Below are 27,038 nucleotides of genomic sequence, written 5' to 3' on the forward strand. Positions count from 1 at the left end.
ATGACCTCGAATGGCGACGACTTCAACGTAGAATGCACATGCGAATTAATCGCCATCTGGACCTGTGGCACATGCTTGTACCACTTCGTTGACTCCTGAGCTGAGAGCTTTGCGATGATACCCAAAATTGAACGGTTCACCCGCTCAATCTGACCGTTGCCTCTCGCCACACCTGTCGTTGTACACACATGTTCGACTTTGTTCTCGTTGAGAAACTCGCTGAATGCGTTGGATGTAAACGCTGCTCCTCTGTCGCTGACTATGCGCTTGGGAAAACCAAACACAAATGACCAATCTCTCAGCCTCTTCACAACTTCTTCGTGACCTGTTGACTTAGTTGGGAACAGCCACACAAACTTGGAGAATGCATCTACCACAGCAAAAATGTACTTGTATTGCTTGGCTGTCGCATCCATTGGTCCCAAATGATCAACGTGCAGCGTGTATAGTGGTGTGTCACCCTTGTCAATGCAATGAAGATAGCCTTCTTGTTTGCCCAACTTTTTGCTGAAAATTATACAACTGATACAATTAGTAATCAACTTATTTACTTTCCGTTCAAGGTGCGGAATCCAGTATTGCTGCTGAACTGAGTGCATTGTCTTCGCTGTGGAGAAATGACCAACTTCATGCGATCCTTGAATGATTTCCCTTTCCATCAGCCTTGGAACCACCAAAACGTCATTGCCATTTACAGATTTGAAGAGAAGGCCTCCTTTAAGCTTGTAGTCTTGATATGGGTGCTGCTTCAGGATCTCAACTGTGGCTTTGATGAAATCGTCATCCTGCTGTGCTTTCTTTATCCGAGCTGTTAGCTCCGTCGTCACGAACATGCATGTCTGCGGAAAACGACTGAGACAGTCCACGTGTCTCATTCTGTCCCCTGGGCGGTGTACTGTTTTGAATGTAAAGTCCTCCATATACAGAATCCACTGGGAAACTTCTCTGGGTATATCTACTTTCGTTGTTGTCTGCTTAAACGCCGCACAGTCAGTGGCAAGATCAAATTTGATCCCCAACAGGTAGTGACGAAATTTCTTGAGTCCGAGGTATGCAGCTTTGACCTCCAAATAGTAACTGTGACGTTTGGACTCGGCTTGTGTAGTCTTTTTACTCCAATAGTAAATCGGGTGGAAATTGCCATCAAACTGCTGCAACAAAACTGCTCCGAAACCTTCTTTGGATGCATCCGTGTGGAGTTCCGTTGGCGCTTCTCGTGAGTATAAATGTAATACAGGTGCGATTACATGCAGATTCTTTAAGGTTTGTAGCGACTGTTGCTCTGCTTCGCCAATGTTGAAAACTGCTTCCTTCCTGAGTAGATTCGTGAGCGGCCGGGCAACTTGTGCATAGCCAGGGATGAACTTTCTGAAAAAGCCTGTGAGTCCCAGAAATGCTTGAACTGCTTTAATGTCTTTGGGCGTAGCAAACCGACTGACAGCTGCTGTCTTCTCTTTGCCGGGCCAGATTCTCCCGTCCTCAATGATATGGCCCAGAAAGCTAATGCGTGGCTGCATGAAGCTACATTTCTTCCACTTGATCTTTAGGCCAAACTGCGCAGCTGTCTCCAGGACCAACTTTGTCTTCCTCATGCATACCTCGGGCGACGCGGCGGAAACAATTATGTCGTCCATATAAAGCTGCATAATGTCAGAGTTGATTAATTCTTGAAAAATATAGCTTACGAACCGAATGAACGCAGCTGGCGAGTTCTTGAATCCGAAAGGCGCTTTATTAAACTCGAATAATCCCTCCTTTGTGACGAAGGCCGTATACGACTTGCTTTGCTCTTCCATAGGCACATGGAAAAATCCGTTTTCAAGGTCCATTATGGTAAACCACTTAGCCGACTGCAGCTTTTCCAAGACTTCCTCCATGATCGGGACTGGGAAGCAGTCCAGCAATACCATGCTGTTTAACTTCCTGTAGTCTACGCAAACTCTAAGTGTACCATCTTTTTTCTTCACGACGACAACTCTGCTCGCTACATTTGAAGACGACTTGCGCACGATTCCTTGCTCGATCCATTCTTCGACTTGCTTCTTTACGGCACTGGCTTCGTCTGTTGATAAACGACTCGGTGAGTGATTAAACGGCTTGATTACTCCGTCGGGAACTATCTTCAGTTGGATTGGAGACTGCTTTGCAACTTCTGTGGGCATTTGGTAACTGTTTCTTATCATCTGTTCAACGTCTTTTCGATATTGCGGCGGAGCTACAAAGGGTGACTCTTCAGTTACATTATATATAAGAGCATGCTCATCTGTTGGCACAGGATCTGCGTCATGCTTCAAAAACGTGTATCCTTGCATATCAGCGACGAAACGGAACTTTTTAATGAAATCATGCCCCAAAAGTACGTCGAAATCAATCTGGCTACTGGGGACTACTAAAAACTTCTGTGTGGTCTGCAACTTATCCACGGTAACTTCTGCATTAAAGTATCCAACAGGCTTTGTTGATATCTGACCCAGACCGCGCAACATAGTTGTGCACTTCAAAAGTTTAACGTTTTTCATGGTCTTCAACATACTCTCTTTGATTAGGGTTACATCTGACCCTGTATCCACAAGACAGTCAACAACAATGCCGTTTATTTGAATTTTTTTCATGCGACTGCGATCCAAAATGACGCGAACTTTATCAACTTTATCAGCTTCATAAGGACAGTTACGCGAAATGTGACCATTCTGATTGCACTTAAAACACTTCGTTTCGGCTTTGCAGTCTTTGCGTTTGTGTTCTCCTGATCCACAGTTATAGCAATATTCTTTTTTACCGCTTTGCCCACTTTGCTGCTTGAAACTCGTTTTATGCTGTTCGTTATTGCCCTTCTTCTCCGATATGTTCAAACGATCATAGATATCGAACTCTTCTTTCAAGGCCCTGAAGGTCTTATACTCTTATACTCGTTTCTTATGTCCAGACCGTTCACAATATGGCTTATAACAGCCGCGTGTTCAACATGTCCGACTGCTGCTATTTTTCTCATCTGCAGCAAGTACTCGTGCATCGACTCACTACTCTTCCTCTTTCTTTCTTGCAGCAGCTTATGAATGTCTGCACTGTTATAGCTACATGTGAATTCATCCAATAATACGTTCTTGAGTTCCTCATAGGTGCACACGCATTCAGCTTCAAGGAAAAGCTTAGCTGCACCGGTCATTTTTCCTCTGGCCTGCACATACTTTTGCTTTTCAGTAAGCTCATATGCGTCGGCATTTTTTTCGAATATCTCAAACCATTTTTCTATGGGAACCGATTTTCCATCACAATCGCTCACAACTTTTGTAAAATTATCTGGTCAGTTCTTTCCATACATTCGTCGAAGACGGACGTGTCGCGCATTGAAGTTTCTAAATAATCGCAAAGAGCATTCTGTGTGCTTATCTCGCACGAGAATCTATTTTTAGACACTGCGTAGCGGTGTCGGTAACACGAGAACAACAAAGAACAGTAAGCGAAGTAAGCTGTCGTACAGCGGGCAAGCTCTTGCCCTCGGCCTGCGCGCAGCCGCAAACGAAGGGCAACAAAAGCTCAACTTTTCTTAGTAGCAAGAATTCTTGATGCTAGGCAATCACAAATTTGTAACAAGCAAATTTCGTGAAGTGCCAAAAAATGGACGTAGACTCACCTGATCATTCCCAGCTTAGTGATAAGCTTTCAGCGACTGATAAGATGAGGAAAATAGCTGGTGCACCTGCAGAATTCCGTGCCAGCTTGGCTAAAGACCTATATAAGGCAATTGGAACGCCTAACTACAATAGTAGCTTGATCGCAACGACTACAAGCACTATTACCACGAGCACACTATCTTTTTCAACAGGGAAATGTCCAGCGAATTACTCAATGGCAAATACCGTAACTGGCAGCATATGTTCAGTACCGAGCACCTCGAGAGCTGAGGCGTCTACTTCAAGCTTAGCCAAAAAAGTATCCCAAGGAAAAGATTGTAGCTTTCAGATGCCGATGGTCTCTATTAGTAAAAAGCAAAAAAGAGCTGATAAAGTCTCAAAAACAATTAAAAAAACTACACACCCAGCTATTCCAAAAAATCACCCATTCAAGGGCCGCCAAAATTTTACACCTGTTACTACCCCTTCAGTAGCACTTCTAAATAATCGCTATGCAGCGCTATCTGAAGAAGCTGAATCTGTCATGGAACTGGACGAAGAAGAGCAACATGGGCTAGTAGCAAACGAAGCTAGCAATGAGCAGCAGCCGAGCATAGTGCCTAAGCCTCCAGCTATTTGCGTGCCGCAAGTGAATAAAATGGACAAACTCGAAGACGCCCTCAATTCTGTAATTCCAGCTGATGAGTATGACATTCGCACATCCAGATTTGGAGTTTCGCGTATATATGCAAAAAATTCCCAAGCTTTTCGAACAGTTATTGATATGCTGTCGAAGCAAAACTGTGAATTCTGGCACCATCAGTTGAGAGAGGATACGCCGTACAGATTGATTATTCGAGATATCCATCCAAATGTACCAAAACACTTAATTGAGCACACTTTCACCGACAAGGGTTTCACAGTCATGAACATCTACTGCCCCAGGAAGCCAAACTGGCGTAATATTGAAATAAATGAAGAGGATGATCATGAAATAAATAACTTAAAAACAAGACAGAGTATGTTCTACGTGAACCTAAAGAAAACACCAAATATTGCAGAGGCACTTAAGATTACTCAAATTGGAAGGCACAGAGTAACAGTAATTAAGGCAAAGCACAGTAAAGAATTGGTGCAGTGCTTTAGATGCCAAGATTTTGGATATACGCGAAACTACTGCCTTAAAAAGCCAGTCTGTGGAAAATGCTCTGGCGACCACTATACTGGATCAAAATCGTGCGAACTAAGTCTTAGTAACAAATCCATTTGTGCAAACTGCGGCGAAGATCACCTATCTAGCTATAAAAGTTGTTCAGTCCGAATTGAACTCAGCAAGAAGCTTAAGCCGACAGCCAGACTACCAGAAGATGGAATGCCTGCCAGTAGCAAAAATAAAAATCACCCAGTCGGATCGCAAGTCATCTCAAATGCCAATGTGAGGAGTGGGTTCTCCTATGCAGACATAACAAGACCGCGTGCAGAGAAAAATATTAACGTGAACACATTACATGACAGCTCCCGGTTGTTTAATGGTGCTGAAGATCAACATTTTAGTAGCAAATTCAAAATATTAGAAAAAGCTATAAACGACCTTAATAGTAGAATGGATCAAATGTTCAAACTAATACAGGATACGATGGAGGCAAACAAAGCCTTCCGCGACCTGGTACAGAAGCTTATTTCAAAATGAACAAGCTTCAATTAAAAATCGGATTATGGAATGCACGAGGGCTAGTCAAGAACATTGAAGAACTTAGACTTTTCCTTAATGCTAATAAAATCGATGTAATGTTGATAACAGAGACACATATGCGCCCTGGTCGGAGAGCATTCGTACCAGGATACGATCAATATTACGCTGATCATCCCAGCGGAACATCGAAAAGTGGCTCTGCTCTGTTCATACGATCGTCCATTGCCCATACTCAGAACGAACCTATGTCCAGGATAAACATACAAGTTGCCAGCGTGAGTGTGCCGACTAATGTTGGATGCATCAAGATCTCCTCAATATACCTGCCACCCAACCAACCTTGGAGTACAACTGATTTTGAGCAACTTTTTCTTAGCCTGGGGAACAGATTCATCGCAGGCGGTGACTTTAACGCAAAGCACCCATGGTGGGGTAACGTCAGATCATGCTGTCGAGGGAAGCGATTGCAAGAGGCCATCGTCAGTAGCACATGCGAAATCCTTGCCACTGGCGAGGCAACTTTCTTCTCATACAACACTCGCCTTACACCTTCTGCTCTCGACTTTTTCATTGTCAACGGGATTGCGCAAAACAAGCTGTCAGTCGAAACTAAATATGAACTCTCCTCGGATCACCTGCCAATTGTAGCATCAGTGCATCATTCTCCTCAAATCAAAACTATGAAGCAACAAATTCTCCCTCGAGGCTCTTGCGTTGAAGTATTTCAAGCCGAACTAGATAGTAGAATCAACCTCAACACGGAAATAAAAAGTCCCGATGATATAGAAGATGCAATCTCGATATTTATGAGAAACGTAATATTGGCTGCATCTTCTGCTGCGCCTGTAAACCAATGTTCACCAAGCCAACGACGACAAGATACTCTTCCCCCAAGTGCCGTAGCTCTCCTGCGCCTGAAAAGAAGAGTAAGAAGAGAGTATGCGAGAACGGGTGATACTCGAGTTCATCAAATCTACTTGAGACTATCAAACCGTTTGCAAAAGGTACTTGCAAAAGTCAAGCAGACGAGCATTGATAACATTTTAGAAAAAGCTGGCCCCGATGCATCTTTCAACTATACTCTCTGGAAGCTTACAAGCCGATTTAAAAGAGTAGTCATGCCTAAATCGCCAATTAAAAATCCAGCAGGCGGTTGGTGCTACTCTAGTCAGCAAAAGGCTGATATCTTCGCAGACGGTTTAGAGCAAAGATTTAAGCCATTTAATCTTACGTCTGCTGTTACACGAAGGGCCGTCGAGCTACAATTGGAAATGCCATTTCAAATGTCCTTGCCAGCAAGCCCAGTCACATTTCAAGAGGTGGTGCAGCAAATTAAGAAGCTGAAGGCCAAAAAATCCCCTGGTGAGGACCTGCTGGACAACAGGACTTTAAAACTTCTGCCTAAAAAAGCGCTGCTATTTATAGTGCTGCTCCTCAACAGCATTCTTAGGATAGGACACTTTCCTACCTGCTGGAAGATGGCGCTAATCTCCATGGTACCTAAGCCAGAAAAACAACACACAGAAGTCGATGGCTACAGACCAATTAGCCTGCTCTCAGCGCTAGGGAAGATGGCGGAAAGAATGATACTGAACCGCATCATGCAGCTTGAACCTGTAAAGAAAAGAATTCCAAAGTGGCAGTTTGGATTTAGACAAGGTCACGGCACGCCAGAACAACTTCATCGAGTGGTCAACTTCGCGCTTGATGCAATGGAGCAAAAAATGTATTCGGTAGCTGTGTTTATGGACATTCAACAAGCGTTTGACAGGGTGTGGCATGATGGCCTCCTCTTTAAGCTGAGAAACATATTGCCGCCGCAGCTATTCCAGCTGGTGAGTAGCTTTCTAATGGACAGAAGTTTTAGAGTTGTTGTAAATGGAGCAAAATCATCGAAGCGCCCAATCTGTGCAGGCGTCCCACAAGGCAGCGTTCTTGGACCAACGTTATATACCCTATATACAGCCGATATGCCTTCCTCAAGGGTAATAACTGGGTTGGACGAGGACGATGTGTTGATAGCAACCTACGCGGATGACACTGCAGTGCTGACCAGAAGTCCAAGCATAAATCTAGCTACGGAAGCTCTGCAACAATATGTGAGCAGCTTTGAGGTCTGGGCTCAGAAATGGAACATAGGCATCAACAGCAGCAAATGTGCTAATGTTACTTTTGCTACGAGAACACTTTCTTGCGGAGGCATTAATATGCTGGGCTCCACACTTACGCACAAGAGCTCGTACAAATACCTGGGTGTTGTACTCGACAGGTCACTAAATTTCAAAACCCATACTACCATGGTTCGACAGTCTGTGATGGCGAAAGCGGGAAAGATGGCGTGGCTACTTGCACCAAGAAATAAGCTATCGCTGTACAGCAAAGTCACGATATACAAGTCCATCCTCAGCCCCATATGGAAATACGCACTTCAAGTTTACGGCATCGCGTCAAAAACCAACTTAAATAAAATTAGAGTTGCTCAGTCAAAAATTCTACGACGAATATGCAATGCTCCATGGTACATACGAAACAGCGACATCGAGAGGGACCTAAAGGTTCCCAAAGTGGGCGATGTTATACAATTACATGCAGCAAGGTACTTGCAACGACTTGGTGGTCACCCTAATGCGCTAGCCAGACGTCTAATTAACCCGCCAAGGAAAAGAAGACTCAAAAGGAGTCATCCACTGGATCTCCCTACTAGATCCCTCCTATAACATCTCATTAACTTTTTGTAAATATTCTAAATAATGTATGTACCTACTCCATATATGTAACATTAAGTTTAAGTATGTATCTCCTGTGATCAATTGTTTTTCCCCTTAAATGTAAAACTAGATTAAGTTGCCACGAAAGGTAGCAGTAAACTTGTTTACAATAAAATACAAATTTTCCACATGAAAAAAAAAAAAAAAAAAAAAAAATTATCTGGAGCGATCTTCATTTGGATTTCTCGTTGCTCATCGCAAAGCACTTTCAAACTTAGCAACTTTATCATTTGATCAATCTTGTCATCAGTATTGTTTTCTGCATTTTCTAAATCTTCCATCTCGTTTGCACTCGGGCGCGACGTTCCTGGTACAGCTTCTTCCTTCTCTCTCTCTTTCCAGTGCAACGGCGGCGGTGTTTGCATCATTTTGCGGCTCTTTTCGACTTGTGTCTGTGTACCCGACGAGTGCTTGTCTTTTCTGTTTATAAGTGTGTATCACACACAACGTGTCTGTGCGTGTTTTTTCTGCTTGTGTACGTACTGCGCACGGACAAGGCGACGCTGCGGCGCGACAATGAATTTCACAATTTTCCAACCGAATTAAACGACCGATCTTTTCTTAAACTCCGTGTCTACTGTTAGGCTCACAGAATTTGGATTGTTTAACTTAATGTTTATAGCCACCAACAACAACTTTACAACTTTATGTAGCTACAAACAACAACTTTAACAACTTTTCAACAATCCTCTTCTTGCATCAGCTTCTGCTTTCTTCTGTTTTTCTTTTTCACACACTCCGAGCTCTGTATTCGACGCGGACGAGCCCCCAAATGTAAGATTAATAATAATGTATCGTTTATTAATAGTGTTTTTCGAAAAAGAGTACAAAGTGTATGATTTAAGATGTGCAATTAATGAGTCTGTTCTTCCGACTTTTTGTTCAACTTTCTGCTTCTACTTCCAACAACCGACTCCCGTATCGATAACCCCTTATCGGTTAGGTCTTTTAAACATCGGTTAAGTCTGGTTATATCGGTTAGGTCTTATCGATGGTATCTTAAGTTCAAATGTTAATTTAGATGGGATAGTGCTAACTGCTTGATACAGTGTCCTTTACATACATATGTACATACATGTGCACGATGCATCTATCTCGCTCTACCGATTTTCACGCTTTTCACGGCAGAGCCCTCGGGACAAAAAAAGCGGCGCGTGCGTATAAATAGTCATCTCGAATCTAGATGATGTGTTGTATGGATGGCAAGGCGGCGACATGACACAAGCACAAAAACGAGGGGGATCGTTGTGAGTTGCTGCGGACACCGCAACTCTACGGTTATACCCGATACTAAGTCAGTATGGCTCTCCTCCGGCAGACGCCGCTAATATTAAACGACACGACAAAGAGTGCGTGCGAGAGAGACAGAAAATCAGTCTGAGCGTGACGTCGGGGGCTGCGTAGCTAGTGCAAATTGATTTGTTCCTTTTGGCTATAAAAATGATCTGATCTGATCCAGATTCAGCAATCTGATAGATATGATCATTATCTATGATTCTGCGTTTTTAGTTTTCTCGAATGTGCAATATTGTGGATGCAACAGATTTTCGTCCTTTGTGTGGGCGGAAGGGGGTGGGGCGAAATTTTGAGATACACGTTTCATAGTAAGATCTAACAGGAGTGCGGATACCAAATTTGGTTACTCTAGCCTTAATAGTCTATGAGATTTTTGAATATCCCCAGATTTTCGTCCTTTGCGGGGGCGGAAGGGGGTGCGGCGAAATTTTGAAACAAACTCGTCTCGGTCCGATATATTAGGAGTGTGGATACCAAATTTGGTTGCTCTAGCTTTTGTAGTCTCTGAGATCTAGGCGCTAATGTTTTACTCTAAGCAAAGTCGCCTATGCTACGTGTGTGTTAGAGAGAGACAGGGCGAGAAAAAATGAAATTGTTTTCTTGATGCTGGCTATAATAATAATACGATCCAATTCAGATTCCGCAGTCTTGAAAATATGGTCATTCTCTACAATTCTACGTTTTTGGTTTTCTCATATCTTTAAAATTGTGGATGCCACAGATTTTCGTCCTTTGTGGGGGCGGAAGTGGGCGGGGCAAAGTTTTGAAATATTTTTGTAGCAGTGACATATCACAGAAGTCTGGATCCATCCAAAACATCGTTGCTCTAGCTCTTATAGTCTTTGAGCACTAGGCGCTGAAGGGGACGGACAGACGGACAGACGGACGGACGGACGGACGGACAGACAGACAGGGCTCAATCGACTAGGCTATTGATTCTGATCAAGAATATATATACTTTATGGGGTCGGAAACGATTCCTTCTGGACGTTACACACATCCACTTTTACCACAAATCTAATATACCCCAATACTCATTTTGAGTATCGGGTATAACAAGGCAAAAAAAAGTGAACTTAAAATTTAATATTTCCTATGCACTGAAAGAAATTAGGAGGAAAAATGTAAGAAACCTGACAGGAAGTCCAACAAACCTATCATTCTTTAATATGATATTGTACTGAAAAGCATTCTGATTTAAGAATTCTTTTGTACTTCGAACCATGTAGTTTATATTATACGTGGTATTATATACTCCAAGCTAATATATTTACAGATAAAATTATAGAGCAACCCAATACCTTATCCATTCAGAATTAACCTCAGGTGAACTCTAGAAGTTCCCACTTCTGTCTTCTCTTTGAGAGCACTTCCTTTCTTATGATGGAATCTTCTAAATATATTGCGCTAGTGTATCAGAATCGAATTAGACTTCCGAATGGTACTATGAGTGACATTTAGATGGCCCCTCTCTATAGCTCTTATAGCTTCTCCCCATCCTCTCTCTCTTCACATATCAACAACATCGGTGCGTCGTATTTTCCACTAATTAAGTTCTATTTCTTCCAGTCGTCTCCACTCCACTCCCATCCGTCGCTCCCTCCTCTGCTGTAGTGAAATCATTTCAGTTCATTGGCGCGATTTGTGGTCGGTGGTGAAGCCAAACGATTAGCGAATCGATTTGTGAGTGGCCCACAACCAATTGAATGTTGAGCGAAATTGAATTAGATCATTTATAGTAGATTGAAATCAATTAAAACATATCTTTTAGGGGTATGTCATGAATCACTACGAGCCTGGAGTATTTTTTTCCAGTCAAAAGAAGAAAATAGAGGACTGCCGTTCCTCTACAACGAAATACAAACATTGCTCATTACTTAAAAAACGTTAGTTTAGTTGTTTAAATAAATCGCTTGAATCAAAAACGTAGTAGTTTTTCATCCAAAAATATCAGCAAACTTGAAGCACAGCAACACTGACCGTAGCGTAGTTTCAAAGCTTAAGCAAAAGCTTTATTTTGCACTCGACGGCTAGCTTTTAGCCGTTGCCGCTTAAAGGAAACTTCGCGCATTACTCGTAAATTCGTACTTTAATTCGAAAATAATATAAAATTAAGAAACAGCTATCCGTCAATGACAAATTTGCTGATCGAAGAACTCATCTCATCCTAACAAGAGAGTGACTTTGCGATTTCGGCTGGAACACAGTAAATGTTTTGAAAACTGGTTTCGAGCCAGACAATGAAATTCATCTACATATATATAAATTGCGTTTTGCACAAACTGGTTGGATATTTGACTTTGGAATTCATTCTATAAAATAAGCATTGTGTTCGGGCTTTGCTTTGCCACTAAATGTGGTTCAATGTCAAGGAAATTCCATGGCAGACAGAGAGGCAGAAAAGGAGGAAACTCAAGTGTGGGCTGCTGGCACATTAAGCCGAGGGAAGTGGGTCATATGCCCCCACTGGAGACCATTTAGGCCATATATGCAGATGGGCCATTACAATCTAAATCAGTCAGACAGCCAACCAGGCAGCTGGAGAGTGACAATGGAATACTCGTAGTTTTTGCTCGTACGAATATTTATTATTTATTATCGGAAACTTGTAAAAACTGGCACGCAAAGCCTCCCGACGTGACCGACATGGCTAAGGCGGAACGCCCGATTTATGTCAAGCTGCGAATATATTTATCTGCCCTATGAATATAGCATATAAGTCGAGCCTAGTTTTATTACTTTTTCGTTTCAATTGCAGCTCGAATTCTATTTAATTCTGCTTTGTCTTTGTTTTGTGGCTGATTTTTGCCAAAAGTTAAGCTGACATTCCTGTTTTGGGTTTTTTTAATTTAATTAAAATTGATTTAGTTTAGTTGACGCTGCTGACTGCAAATGGAAATTGACAAGAATATGTCAGTGTCTCTTGTCTGTTGCTTGGCTTCTTTTTATACCCGATACTCAAAAAGTAGTATTGGGGTATATTAGATTTGTGGTAAAAGTGGATGTGTGTAACGTCCAGAAGGAATCGTTTCCGACCCCATAAAGTATATATATTCTTGATCAGCATCAATAGCCGAATCGATTGAGCCATGTCTGTCTGTCCGTCTGTCCGTCTGTCCGTCCGTCCGTCTGTCCGTCTGTCCGTCCCCTTCAGCGCCTAGTGCTCAAAGACTATAAGAGCTAGAGCAACGATGTTTTGTATCCAGACTTCTGTGATATGTCACTGCTACAAAAATATTTCAAAACTTTGCCCCGCCCACTTCCGCCCCCACAAAGGACGAAAATCTGTGGCATCCACAATTTTAAAGATATGAGAAAACCAAAAACGCAGAATCGTAGAGGATGACTATATGTTCTAGAATGTAAGATCTCAACCAGATCGTATAATTATTATAGCCAGAATCAAGAAAACAATTTCATTCTTTCTCGCTCTGTCTCTCTCTAACACACAGGTTTCATGGTCGGTTTTGTCAATTGCAAAATATGAGTTCAAGGATCTCAGAACCTATAAGAGCCATAGCAACCAAATTTGGAATCCACACTCCTGTGATATCGGACCTTGACCGTTTTGTGTCCAAATTTCGCCACACCCCGTTCCGCCCCCGCAAAGGACGAAAATCTGGGGCATCCACAAATCTCAGAGACTATTAAGGCTGGAGTAACCAAATTTGGTATCCGCACTTCTGTTAGATCTCACTATAAAACGTATATCTCATAATGTCGCCCCACCCCCTTCCGCCCCCACAAAGGACGAAAATCTGTTGCATCCACAATATTGCACATTCGAGAAAACTAAAAACGCAGAATCATAGATAATGACCATATCTATCAGATTGCTGAATCTGGGTCAGATCGGATCATTTTTGTAGCCAAAAGGAACAAATCAATTTGCAGTGGCTACGCAGCCCCCGACGTCACGCTCAGACTGATTTTCTGTCTCTCTCGCACGCACTCTTTGTCGTGTCGTTTAATATTAGCGGCGTCTGCCGGAGGAGAGTTATATTGGCTTAGAATCGGGTATAACCGTAGAGTTGCGGTCTCCGCAGCAACTCACAACGTTCCCCCTCGTTATTTGTTATGGATATGCCCAAAGGAATCGACTGGGTCCACAGATAAAGGCGATTCGAGGGCTTGAGTACTTAGAAAGGGTATGCTTAGGAGACTTGATAGATATTCCACTTTTCCAGTATTTGCATAGAATGTGCATTAGAAAATCAAATGCTAATGGTGTTAACCAATCAATGTGAACATTGACTTTCAATTGTATCAATTAAAGTTGTTATACCCGATACTCAAAATGAGTATTGGGGTATATTAGATTTGTGGTAAAAGTGGATGTGTGTAACGTCCAGAAGGAATCGTTTCCGACCCCATAAAGTATATATATTCTTGATCAGCATCAATAGCCGAGTCGATTGAGCCCTGTCTGTCTGTCCGTCTGTCCGTCCGTCCGTCCGTCCCCTTCAGCGCCTATTGCTCAAAGACTATAAGAGCTAGATTAACGATGTTTTGGATCCAGACTTCTGTGATACGTCACTGCTACAAAAATATTTCAAAACTTCGCCCCGCCCACTTCCGCCCCCACAAAGGACGAAAATCTGTGGCATCCACATTTTTAAAGATACGATAAAACCAAAAACGCAGAATTGGTGAGGATGACCATATCTTCTACGGTGCAAAATCTGAACCAGATCGAATAATGATTATAGCCAGAATCAAGAAAACAATTTCATTCTTTCTCGCTCTGTCTCTCTCTAACACACAGGTTTCATGGTCGGTTTTGTCAATTGCAAAATATGAGTTCAAGGATCTCAGAACCTATAAGAGCCATAGCAACCAAATTTGGTATCCACACTCCTGTGATATCGGACCTTGACCGTTTTGTGTCCAAATTTCGCCACACCCCGTTCCGCCCCCGCAAAGGACGAAAATCTGGGACATCCACAAATCTCAGAGACTATTAAGGCTAGAGTAACCAAATTTGGTATCCGCACTTCTGTTAGATCTCACTATAAAACGTATATCTCAGAATTTCGCCCCACCCCCTTCCGCCCCCACAAAAGACGAAAATCATTTGCATCCACAATATTGCACATTCGAGAAAACTAAAAACGCAGAATCATAGATAATGACCATATCTATCAGATTGCTGAAGCTGGATCAGATCGGATCATTTTTGTAGCCAAAAGCAAGAAATCAATTTTCAGTGGCTACGCAGCGCCCGACGTCACGCTCAGACTGATTTTCTGTCTCTCTCGCACGCACTCTTTGTCGTGTCGTTTAATATTAGCGGCGTCTGCCGGAGGAGAGTTATACTGACTTAGTATCGGGTATAACCGTAGAGTTGCGGTGTCCGCAGCAACTCACAACGTTCCCCTCGTTTTTCATTGCATTGTCGGGCAATTTGTCAGCATACTTCCCCTTCCCCCACAAACCGCACAATTAACGCGAACATGATCCATTCACAGTACCCGAAACCGATTAACCGCAGTTCCCACCTGTTAGATCATCATTATGAGGGGGGAGATCATTATGGGTAGATGTATTATAATTGAGGCAACAGGCTTTCGCTGGATCCGTTGAAGAAGAAAGCCATAAAGAGCAGCACCCATAGCCAGACCCGTAGCCGTACTCGAACAGGTTGAAGTCACACTTTGGAGACTCTGCTTTGTTCCCAGTGCTGATGTCATTCGGTAATCATCTAAGCCCCGTCCCGTCGCACGGGGTTTGCTTAGAACTCGACAGCACGTCACTCGACTCGAGAGTCGAGAGTAGAGTCGACTAGTCGTGCGAAGGTTACACACAGAATCTTGAGACGAAACGAAAAACACTTTCAGAGGCGTGTTCTGTTCCGTTCGCCGGATCTCAATTTCAAATCAGAGAACGGACGCGACTGTGTCAATAAGTATTTGTCTGTACACCGCCCGTGTTTGATGTTAATTGCAGCTCTACCCATGCATACATGTATCCCCTAAATAGTATCTGTGTGCATATCTGTAGCCTTATGCAAATCTCTTGCTGAAAGCAATAGAAAAGCATTTGCCAGCCTGCCTCTTATTGGGCTTTTTGGAGCGTTGCAAATATGCATAGAAAATATTTACCAACTGTGAAATATGTTGCGTTTTTTTTGTTTTGTGGACGGAGCGGGAAGGAAACCCCACAGAAACTAAAGAAAAAGAAAAACTGATGATTGCTTGATTGGTATTTATTGCTGGAACTGTCAGAGATTGCGATTTGAAATATGTTATTAAAGATACAGATAGTTATTTCATATATGTATCCATATTTTGTACATAATTTCCTCTCTGTATTCTATTATTATGATTATCTCTAGATCTGCATTCAAGTTTTAAATTTTTAACAAATTTCCATTGGGGAAAACTGCCAATTACTCGCCTCTACTTTGTTGATCTTCTCTACCAGGGCTAACCACATTCCATGCCAACTCATGCTGCCACATGTTTCGACTGCGTCGCCTCGCGAAATTCCAAAAGATAATTAACGTCAAAGTTAACGAGTCCAAGCCATTTGGCTTGGGTACAGTAAACACCCCCACACTGACTCCCAATCCCTTGCCCCATAAGCAAATCAGTTTCTTAGCCTCGATCTGCAATTAGCACACAAATGGCGACCGAGGAGCCGGCAATGAAATGGCGAAATGCCGGGCCGAAAGGAGTTTCCTCGGGCCACTGTGTATCGATTAAACACCCTGAAGGGAGGAGCGAAAGTTCTCGGAAAACATGGCTATAAATGGTATAATGACGCCAGACATTAAAGCCGCACCCAGCTGGCCAGTCGGCGGTGGATGTAATATCCTTTGGCCTGGGGACTGGGGGTTGCCCCGGGTTGTTGTTGTTTGTGCTTCCGTTGTTTTCTGTTGTTGTGCGGCAAACAACTTTGAGTGGACTTGTTGTGCCCGGCTGGGGCAGCGGTGGCCATGGAGCGATTCCATCCATATGTGGATCCAGTTGGGTTGCCATGTGTTGTCCCTACTCCTTTTATCTGACCAAATACATCTGATCCTGCAGGGAAGCACCCACTGATTGCCTCCTTGCATGCCAACGGTGACCAAACAACCAACCCAAACGAGAGCCTACCAAAGCCAAAAACTAGAGCAAGACTTCCATATACCCCACAAATATATGGTATGTGTGTCCCTGGCCATGTCTTATCGGAAAGATAAAAAAAATGCATGGTAGTAGGCTAAAATCAAAAGAGAAACTGAGCGACCGGAGAACCTTATCTCTACGCTGGGCTCTGTCCGAGCCTATCAAGATGCAAACAAAATACCAACGCGGATGAGGTATGGGAATTAGCCTAGGAATGGGAATCTCTATATGAGTGCTTGATAAATACATTTTGCGCATTAATTTAATATTTTGTTTCCAATACCTGCGCTATATTTATTCGACTCTGGGGATGATAAGGCAAATTCAAGGTGGAGATATGTCTGGAGAAAGAATAAACGATGATAAGTTGAGGCTAAGATGTATGGGTATAAAGAGAATGGAAAGTTGAACAAATAGTGAATGAAAAAAGAGGTAAATAAATAGAAAAGAGCACTAGAGCACTAGAATAAATAGAAGCTACAGAGATATCCGATATCTTTAAGACAAGGTTTTCTTAAGTGGTTGAACCTTTGCGTGAACAACACAACGTTCACAGTGTTCTCGACTGCCAAACCGATCGTAAATAAAGCTTTATGCAGATGTCATTTCCGGGCGGACACTTCACCCACCTGTTTGTGGATGAGGCCGGCCAGACGACCGAGCCGGAAACGTTGATGCCCGCGGCTCTGCTATCCAAGGATCGGGGTCGGGTCATCCTGGCCGGTGATTAGCACCAGCTGCGCACAATGAAATCCAACATCTACATTTCGGGTGCGGTCAGGAACGCGTCCGTTTGGAAGATGTTGGGACGACAGCGGCAACGAGATGCCGACACCGGTTGCAATGTCAACGACGGGCAGAGTTCCAAATTAATTTATGACATTAATTTACGAGACAGCGCGAGAATGGCACTCCAAATCCAAATTGAGTGGTAGTGGTCGGTTTTTGCCCTGGGTCTGGGTCTTGCCCTGGGCCTGGGCCTGGTTTGGGGTCGGACCTTCTCCTGTGTGTTCCTACGGCAGTTCTAGATCCGTGCTACTGATAAGGCATTCGAGAGGCGGATGCGCTCGTTCGGCTTCTCTGCTTTGCTCTTTACTGCCGGGCAATCCCAAACGAATGTTAGTTTTTGTTAGTTTCTTTCTCTGTTTTTTGTCGTTGTTCTGTTGCTGCTGCTCCTGCTGCTGCTGTTGTTGTAGATTGATAACAAAACAAGAAGCTGCTCTGGCGGCTCGATCCCGATGGGTCTGTACGTCTTGTGGAGCAGGCCCCGAAGCAATGTTTAGCCGCAAAATGAATTCAACCAAAAAGAAAACCGCGTTCCGCGGCCGGAACAGTTTTAAAGTGTGGTGCCGCTTATGCGAAGCGACGAAATAAAACTCGACTCGGAATCGAATCAGACTCGACTCGAAAACTCAAACCGGTGCGGTGCGGTCACAGCTCACAGCACAGCTAACTCGCGCGAATACAAAATATACAACCAGTCAACGGAGCTGCGTAACTGGGAATGTTTGTTCAATTCATGGCTATAATTGTGACTAAATAATTGGCTATTAATATAGCTATTTAACTTATCAACAAATTCCAATGCGAAATGAGCTTCAAACTTACCTTGGGGCGGACGAGTATTCCTTTGGAAGAGTTGCTGGCGCTCTAAGTAATTGAAAATCCTCAAAGTCCGGTCAATGGAGCTCCCCCTTGAGATGGATTAAAGCCCTCTCATATCATATATCATATCATAATCACCCATACACACAGACACTCGCACTCACACAGGTAGAACGGAAAAGTGGGATCAACCTTCTGGGCGCCACTTTCCCCCTTCCGCTTTCGATAAACTGCTGGCCCCAACAATGAGGAAACTTTTACTTATTTATGCAATTTTTAAAAGAAATCAGGTTTTATTTTTTCTCAAAAAAATATTTATTGTCTTATTTAATTTTTTTGTTTGCTGCACACACGCGACGACAACGACAGCGACGACGGCGACTCCAACGTCTCGGCGATTCAACGAGCGCACAACGAATGAGCCGCTCCGCGTCTCTGAGGCCATTGGGTGCTCTCTGCCTCTGCCCGGCTCTCTGCTCCGCCCTCGCTCAGCTGCGCGTCGTCGTCGCTGGGGCCCCGTTCAGAGCTGCGTCACTACGAAGTGAACTTTTTTTGCAACCCGGTTTGAGCCGAATTTGTTGGGGCCATAATGCGAGCCCATAAGGCCTGCAGGGAAGACAGAGGATTGCAGGGCAGAAGGTGGGGTAGCAGGGTGTCAGCGTGGGCATCTTGTTAATGAGACAGGTTTCGCCTTTGTTGCAGTCCAAAATGAATGCTTCAATTGATCTCCACCTCCGCCGAATGGCACTTGTTGCTCGCTTTTTGGCTATTTTTAATTTTTTCGAAATTTCTCCTGAAAAAATGACACTTGACGCGTGTGCACGGGATTCTGGCTGGCAGTCGTTTAGATAAATGTTTCCGCTACTGAAATTTATTTGAAACAATTTGAACAGAGCCCGAGAAAACCGGCATAAATTACACAAAGGAAATGGGCGTGTCAGGTGGGCAACAGCTAAATTAAAACGCCGACGCGTGGCAAAGCGTCTGACAGATCGCACCAGATCGGGTCAGATCCGATCAGACCGGAATGCAGGGGCCCACGCTGAAGCAATTACGAGTATGGTTAATTGTTTGGGGAACAAATGTACACGACAATCGAAGAAAAAGGCAACAAATTGATCAAGAATCGAGAGAATTGAGATCAATTCTTAATAGACTGATGAGTATACAAAACGTACTATACTTATATTTTTCTAACACTTTACACAGAACAATCACTTTAATAAAATAGCTCTTTGAGGAAAGACTGCCTCCGGTTGGTAGGATTATATCGTAGATAGAATCAACTTTGTTGACGACGCTTTTTGTACCCTCGATTACAGCTCTAATTGCAGGTATATATAAATATTGCTTGGATAACACGGAGTTCTAGGTGGTTCTAAAAACAGTAGCACTGCAGATGAAATGCTTGCATGGGTGGGAGCTGTAGGAAGAGTAGCTGAGGCAGATGCGTACTTCTGGCTGGGCGTGTAGTACATGGAGTGCAGGAAGAGGCGGGTCACCTCGCCAAATACCGAGCGGTCGGGTATGCTCTGGGCCATGCCGTACAGGGCCATCTTTCCGACCACGGGCTGGCCAGGATCCTTCATGATCTCCGCCGTGCAGCTGCGAACGTCGGCAATGAATTTGTCTGCCACTCCGGCCTGGGTGTGCATGTCCGTGACGCAGATGTGGATACTGGTAGACAGAATACCAAATTTTAAGCATGGTTAACTATGGTTTTAATAGATCTATCATACCCAGAGGGGAACTGCAGGGCATTCAGGTTCCAGCCGAGCTTGCAGAGCGAGTCCGACAGTCGGAAGATATCAAACACATTCGATCCAAAGGCAATGACGGAAGTGGCTGGCTTGCCAAACACAAACAGGCCATCGATGTCGCGAACACTGTGGAGTTTCGATAAGGTCAGCCGTAGTCCAAGTGCATTCGTACCCAGTCTTACCCCCTCTCAATGTAGCGAGCCGTGTCTACAATGCGCTTGGTAGCCTCCAAATAGCCATCGTAGCCGAAGCTCATCATGGTGGCCCAGCAGGCGGCGATGATGCCTCCGGCACGGGAACCATTTACAGTGGGTGAGCCGTAGACGCCGCCTGGCCATTCGGTGGTCACTGTGAACTGGTGATCCTTGAACTTCTTCTCAGAGTACAGGATCACCGACGATCCCTTTGGAGCAAATCCGTATTTGTGCGTGTCGGCAGAGATGCTGGTTACGCCCTTAACGTCAAAGTCAAAGGGACGCAGCTTGTAGTCGGCATTGCGGACCAGTGCCACCACAAAGCTCCCCAGGCAGGCGTCTACGTGGACGGGAATGTCGTACTTTACGCCCAGAGCGGCGATGGCTTCGATGTCGTCGATAGTGCTGTAGGGGAAATTGGGAGCAGAGCCAACCAGCTGGAGCGGCATAAGGCTAGAATTAGTGGGGATAAATTGGGGAAACATGGGTCAATCCTCACCAGAATGGTGTTCCTATTGATGGCACGCTTGAACTTCTTCATGTCGACCTCGAAGGTCTCCGGATCGACGTCCACAGATCTCACATGGATGTTGAAGTATTGGCCACCCTTGTCGAAGGCCGCATGCGCGGTGCGTGGCACGACTATGTTCGGCCTGGTGATTCCCTTGTACTCGCGAGCGTAGTCCCGGTATGCCTTCATGGCCATCACAATGGACTCGGTGCCGCCGGTTGTCATGGTGCCGCAGCTGTCGTTGCTTCCATGGAACAGATTGCAGGCCATACGCACCACCTCGGCCTCCATTTTGCAGACGCCCGGGAAGAGGTCCGCATGGAGGGGATTCGTGTACGACGCCTTGCCATACACCTCCGTCACGAGCTGCACCAGCTCCGGGTTGTAGCCGTACACGGCACCGGAGACGCGACCGTCGCGCCATTCGTAGTGACCTGTCTTTAGATGGTCGTCCACCAGCTTCAGGATCACCTCCTTGCTCAGACCCTTCTCGGGCAGCGTCACCGTGTATGTGAGGTGTGCGTTGCTCTCCTTGATCGCCGATTCGAAGTCATTGTTGGCCTTGGTAAGCTCCGCCTCCACCTGTCGCCGAACTGCGGGTATTTTCTTGGCGATCCTGAAGAACTGCCGCCTGCCACGCGTGTAGAGACCTGCAACAAACAAAGCGATGGAGGAATGATCGCCTGATCAACTAATTTCAATATTCCCCTATCGAATAACCTAATGCATGCTTATCTAAAGGCGTATCGAACCATGAAATAAAATGATGAATCATTTTATAATGAGAATGTGTCGATCGGTAGTCGCTGGAACACGATAGCATATCGTGGAAGCCAGACAGGTGTAACAGTTCCACGATATATTTCTATCCGTGAGTAGGGGATGGATTGGAGGGGATGTCGAGGTCACGGCCGGGGGGGACTCTTTGGTTCCGTGCTCATTCGGTAACTTGGGGGGGGGGGGGAGGGGGGGGGGGTTTTCGTTTGACCGCGTCTCGACTCCTACTACATAAACTTTACATTTTTTAGAATCCCGTGACTCTACCGGGAGCGAACTCCGAAAACAACACTATGCCTATTCCGAGCATAACGGACATTAAATGGCACAATCATAGGGCGTACCCGAAAAGTACTAGTGGCTTTCGTCGGCGTGTTCCAAACTCTCGCGGGCGTGAGGTCTTGCGATGGAAGTCGACCCACACGATTCTATACCCACCCTTCCATGATTTCCATTGGTGCGAAGGTTCTGGAAATCCCTAAAATTCTTACCCTACCCCATTACGTCACCCTGTCCCATGGAAATTATAAGTCTACTCCATGTTCATTGCTAATAACATTCAATATATTTCGTTGTACTTCATCATAGACATGTTGCTTCAATCAAAAACTAGCAAACCAAGTTTCACTTCCAAAAATAACACAAGTATTGAACTACAATCAGCAGGCAACTCAAAAAAAAATTTTAGTGGAATGAAAAAAAAGTAGGAGGCTTAATCCCTAAGGAAGAAAAAAAATTTATAGATATAGGTATATATAAACGGTGGAGTATAAATAGAAAAGATAGGAATATAATATAGGATATTCGAAATAAGTAAATTAGGTATGTATAAAGGAAAAAAAATAAAAATCAAAAAAATTTTCAAAAGCAGCGGGGGTCATACCAGCGATCAGCAATGGTGAGCCAAAACGAAATTTAATTAAACATTATAAATTTATTTATTTTTTTTTTCCGGGTTGAGGAGATTTTTTTTTCTATGTTGGTTAGTGTATGGCTTGGCTACGTTTCCATGCATTAAAAGAATGCAGGTAATGCGAGCAAGGCAAGCTTAGCAGAATGGGCACCAAAAAGACCGAAAAGCTTCGAGCGTGTGGAACGCAAGCGTTGCGCTCTCTTATCAGCAGCGGCTGGCCGCTGCGCATGCGTTTTAGATTTTGACGAAGACAGGCGCAAAGGAGAAAATTGAAATTGGGTAACTTACGGCTTTAATACAGTGGTCCCTCGCTGAAAGGCGCCTTTCGTTGTGGAGCTGTGGAAACCATGTTAATGTGTGCCCAGGGCGGAGGGGGATTGGTAAATAGGGGGGGTATGAAAAAGGTTTTTTTTTTTTTTGTTTTTTTTTTTTTTGCAGTCTTTTAATGATTAAGTTTTTCGGTCTCCAACCCGCAAAAAAATAAATTCCGTTTTGGGAACTTTCACATTCCCGCCTATCGACGTAGGACTGTGACGCAGAGTTAAGGAAAGTTACATAGCCATATAAGTGCTCAGAAGGAACACAAAAAAAAAATTACAATTAAAACTACACTATGCTACGAAATCTGGGTCCGGATCCGTGGCGGCGTCTTCTAGGCCGTCGCAGACAGCTAGTTAGCGCCGCATAGGGGGGGGTGATCTCTATGCCCTCTATGCCCTCTATGCGCGTACGTTAGATATGGCGCAAGGGTTATGGCCGGTGGAGGTTATGTCGCCGGGCAGGTGGATGCTTCAACGACTCCAAAAGGGAAAAAAAAATCTCGGCCCCACACCAAGGTCGACTCCGAAGAGTACTCCCGTCAAGGGTGGGAGTTTGGTGTGGGTGGGGCAGAACTTTGGGAGAGCCGGGTGGCTACCGCTCGGGGCCAGGGCCCTATGGGCGAAACAGAACCAAAACCACGAGGGCTAAGAAAAAAATCTAACTTTTCCCTACAGGGCACTTTAACATACCAGTTTTTCGGACTTTTCCACGGACACGAGCGTTGGGTTCTCCTGGCAGAGCTGCGGGACGCACGGGTTTGCAACAAGAACAACACTTGCTGGCGAGGCGAGGCAAATATGCACTTTTCGCCAGGGTAGTTTCTTGCCAGTTTTCTCGGCGCACGGTTATTAATTTTCGCCCGATTTTTGCGGCGCGCCCACCGTGTGGGATTTTCCCCGTTCCGTTTTATTTCTTTTCGGTTTGTCTTTGTGGCACTTATTTGGGTTACTTTTCTTTTGTTTTGGGCGTACACGTGGTCGATTTAGGTATATATTTGCTACCGACGCGGAGATAGCCACCGGCTGCACAGATTCAAATTTTCGAAAGAGAACGTTCTGGTGCTTTTGCACTGCTTAAATAAGAGCTTACCGATCTTAAAGCTCGGCTTCGAAAGCTCCGTTGCGATGCGCTGCACAGCACTTACGGCAGCTCAGCTCAGCTGTTCCCTACCTCGAGCTTGCTTGCACCCACCCCACTATACTATGCCCTGCAGCGATAATTGGCCCAAGGTTATTGCGGGAATCAGGATCGAATGTCTTTCGCATGAAAGGTTCCTATTTCTCGGCCCTGCAGATTTTCCAGGAGGTAGAAACAATTACCCAGTTTTTTCCGCACGCGACATTTCAGAAATTTAGGAGCCAATTTGGCATTAAAATTTTGCGTGAATTTGCTCAAGGAAAAATTTCGGTGAAATACTTCCTGACCTTCTCGGAACGACACAGGCTTGGCTCGTAAATTGTATTGAGCAACGTTGCGCTCATACGCTTTCTTAATATTGCCCTGTATATCTTTTCGAATTAGAGCTAAATTGTCTGACCTAGCTACCGGGACAACGGGTTCTTCCAGCAAGTCTAAATCCTTCAGAAGCTTATAATCCGTCCCATGAGTGAGCATATCTAAGCCAAACAGGGCTCGATATGGTGAACAACCTAAGGACTGATGTAGTGACGATCGCAGCGAACAAGATATACTTGAGAGATGCTGATCCCAGTATGTCTGATCCTGCTGAAGATATGCTCGCACGGCAGCTAACAATGAACGATTTACTCGTTCCGCCGCATTACTTTGGGGAGAGTATAGTGCCGTGTACATATGTTTAATTCCCAGCTGTGTCAAGAATGCGTTGAATTCTGTAGCTTTGAATTGTTTTCCATTGTCGCTAACAATAGTTTCAGGCACCCCATATGCATGAAAGATATGCTTTAGCAGAAATTCTTGGATTACTACGGAAGTAAATTTGTTCAGGGGGTGTAGCCAATGGTATTTACTGAAGTGATCTAAAACAATTAGCAAACCAACATGTCCATTTTTGCTGCGTGGATAAGGTCCAAGCAGATCTATGTATAATCGTTGAAATGGTCGACAAGTTGGTATGTGGTTTCCCATGGGTGGCCGCAGAGTATAATTAGGAGCTTTGCATGCTTTGCACACCTCACAACTACGAATATACTCTCGAACATCTTTAGCTAAGCCGGGCCAAAACAGACTTCTTCGAACTTTTTCTATGGTCTTTTGCATGCCGGCATGCGCTGAAGTAGGATTGTCATGAGCTTGTTTAAGAACGTCGGTCTTCAATCTTCGACTGTCTTGCTCCGCCTTTTTATCTGAGTGTTCGGTTCGAATGTACAGAAATTGGTCGATAATCTTCAGATCGGGCAGTTGAGAGGAATTTTTCTGATACTGTTCTTTTAACTGTTGGTAGCTCTCATCCTGAAAGGCATCGGATTCGAGATCTATCACAGGACTCATCACTACTGCGGATACTTCAGGTTCATGTAATCGGGAAAGAGCATCGGGGACAATGTGATCTTTTCCTTTTCGGTGCGATATCGAGAATTTAAATTGCTGCAATCTAAAAATCCATCGAGCTAACCTCCCCGACACGTTTTGCTGGCGCATTAGCCACAACAAACTGGAATGATCAGTAACCACTTCGAATTCCTGCAGTTCCAGATAGCAACGGAATTTTTCGATGGCCAGAATTACGGCCAAGCACTCGCGCTCCGTAACGCTATAGTTACGTTGCGCACGACTTAGTTTTTTCGACATAAACGCTATTGGCTTTTCCTGCAGATCCACCAATTGCACGAGCACGGCTCCTATACCAAAATCACTAGCATCACAGTGGAGATGAGATGGAGAGATGGATTAAAGCCCTCTCATATCATATATCATATCATAATCACCCATACACACAGACACTCGCACTCACACAGGTAGAACGGAAAAGTGGGATCAACCTTCTGGGCGCCACTTTCCCCCTTCCGCTTTCGATAAACTGCTGGCCCCAACAATGAGGAAACTTTTACTTATTTATGCAATTTTTAAAAGAAATCAGGTTTTATTTTTTCTCAAAAAAATATTTATTGTCTTATTTAATTTTTTTGTTTGCTGCACACACGCGACGACAACGACAGCGACGACGGCGACTCCAACGTCTCGGCGATTCAACGAGCGCACAACGAATGAGCCGCTCCGCGTCTCTGAGGCCATTGGGTGCTCTCTGCCTCTGCCCGGCTCTCTGCTCCGCCCTCGCTCAGCTGCGCGTCGTCGTCGCTGGGGCCCCGTTCAGAGCTGCGTCACTACGAAGTGAACTTTTTTTGCAACCCGGTTTGAGCCGAATTTGTTGGGGCCATAATGCGAGCCCATAAGGCCTGCAGGGAAGACAGAGGATTGCAGGGCAGAAGGTGGGGTAGCAGGGTGTCAGCGTGGGCATCTTGTTAATGAGACAGGTTTCGCCTTTGTTGCAGTCCAAAATGAATGCTTCAATTGATCTCCACCTCCGCCGAATGGCACTTGTTGCTCGCTTTTTGGCTATTTTTAATTTTTTCGAAATTTCTCCTGAAAAAATGACACTTGACGCGTGTGCACGGGATTCTGGCTGGCAGTCGTTTAGATAAATGTTTCCGCTACTGAAATTTATTTGAAACAATTTGAACAGAGCCCGAGAAAACCGGCATAAATTACACAAAGGAAATGGGCGTGTCAGGTGGGCAACAGCTAAATTAAAACGCCGACGCGTGGCAAAGCGTCTGACAGATCGCACCAGATCGGGTCAGATCCGATCAGACCGGAATGCAGGGGCCCACGCTGAAGCAATTACGAGTATGGTTAATTGTTTGGGGAACAAATGTACACGACAATCGAAGAAAAAGGCAACAAATTGATCAAGAATCGAGAGAATTGAGATCAATTCTTAATAGACTGATGAGTATACAAAACGTACTATACTTATATTTTTCTAACACTTTACACAGAACAATCACTTTAATAAAATAGCTCTTTGAGGAAAGACTGCCTCCGGTTGGTAGGATTATATCGTAGATAGAATCAACTTTGTTGACGACGCTTTTTGTACCCTCGATTACAGCTCTAATTGCAGGTATATATAAATATTGCTTGGATAACACGGAGTTCTAGGTGGTTCTAAAAACAGTAGCACTGCAGATGAAATGCTTGCATGGGTGGGAGCTGTAGGAAGAGTAGCTGAGGCAGATGCGTACTTCTGGCTGGGCGTGTAGTACATGGAGTGCAGGAAGAGGCGGGTCACCTCGCCAAATACCGAGCGGTCGGGTATGCTCTGGGCCATGCCGTACAGGGCCATCTTTCCGACCACGGGCTGGCCAGGATCCTTCATGATCTCCGCCGTGCAGCTGCGAACGTCGGCAATGAATTTGTCTGCCACTCCGGCCTGGGTGTGCATGTCCGTGACGCAGATGTGGATACTGGTAGACAGAATACCAAATTTTAAGCATGG

General features: G+C 44.5%; 3 protein-coding genes across 3 annotated transcripts in view; 1 reads left to right on the forward strand and 2 right to left on the reverse strand.

Moving 5' to 3' along the window:
• Positions 1–27,038, forward strand: part of LOC117191958 (putative helicase mov-10-B.2) — an 83,721-nt gene that overhangs the window by 12,860 nt on the left and 43,823 nt on the right. The gene's annotated exons all lie outside the window — the stretch shown is intronic.
• On the reverse strand, positions 19,252–25,917 carry LOC117190454 (sphingosine-1-phosphate lyase-like). Its single transcript, XM_033395527.1, has 6 exons — positions 25,889–25,917; positions 23,251–23,357; positions 20,539–21,200; positions 20,028–20,476; positions 19,825–19,971; positions 19,252–19,762 (listed from the first exon to the last, which is right to left on the reverse strand). The coding sequence occupies exons 1-6, from the start codon at positions 25,915–25,917 to the stop codon at positions 19,402–19,404; spliced, it is 1,755 nt and encodes a 584-aa protein (XP_033251418.1). The 3' UTR covers positions 19,252–19,401.
• Positions 26,496–27,038, reverse strand: part of LOC117191962 (sphingosine-1-phosphate lyase-like) — a 31,131-nt gene continuing 30,588 nt past the window's right edge. Inside the window, exon 6 of the mRNA XM_033396704.1 lies at positions 26,496–27,006. Within this exon, the coding sequence (XP_033252595.1) occupies positions 26,646–27,006 (361 nt within the window). The 3' untranslated portion in view covers positions 26,496–26,645. The remainder of the gene's footprint in view (positions 27,007–27,038) is intronic.

The sequence above is a fragment of the Drosophila miranda genome (genome assembly GCF_003369915.1).
Source record: "Drosophila miranda strain MSH22 chromosome Y unlocalized genomic scaffold, D.miranda_PacBio2.1 Contig_Y1_pilon, whole genome shotgun sequence".
NCBI lineage: Eukaryota > Metazoa > Arthropoda > Insecta > Diptera > Drosophilidae > Drosophila > Drosophila miranda.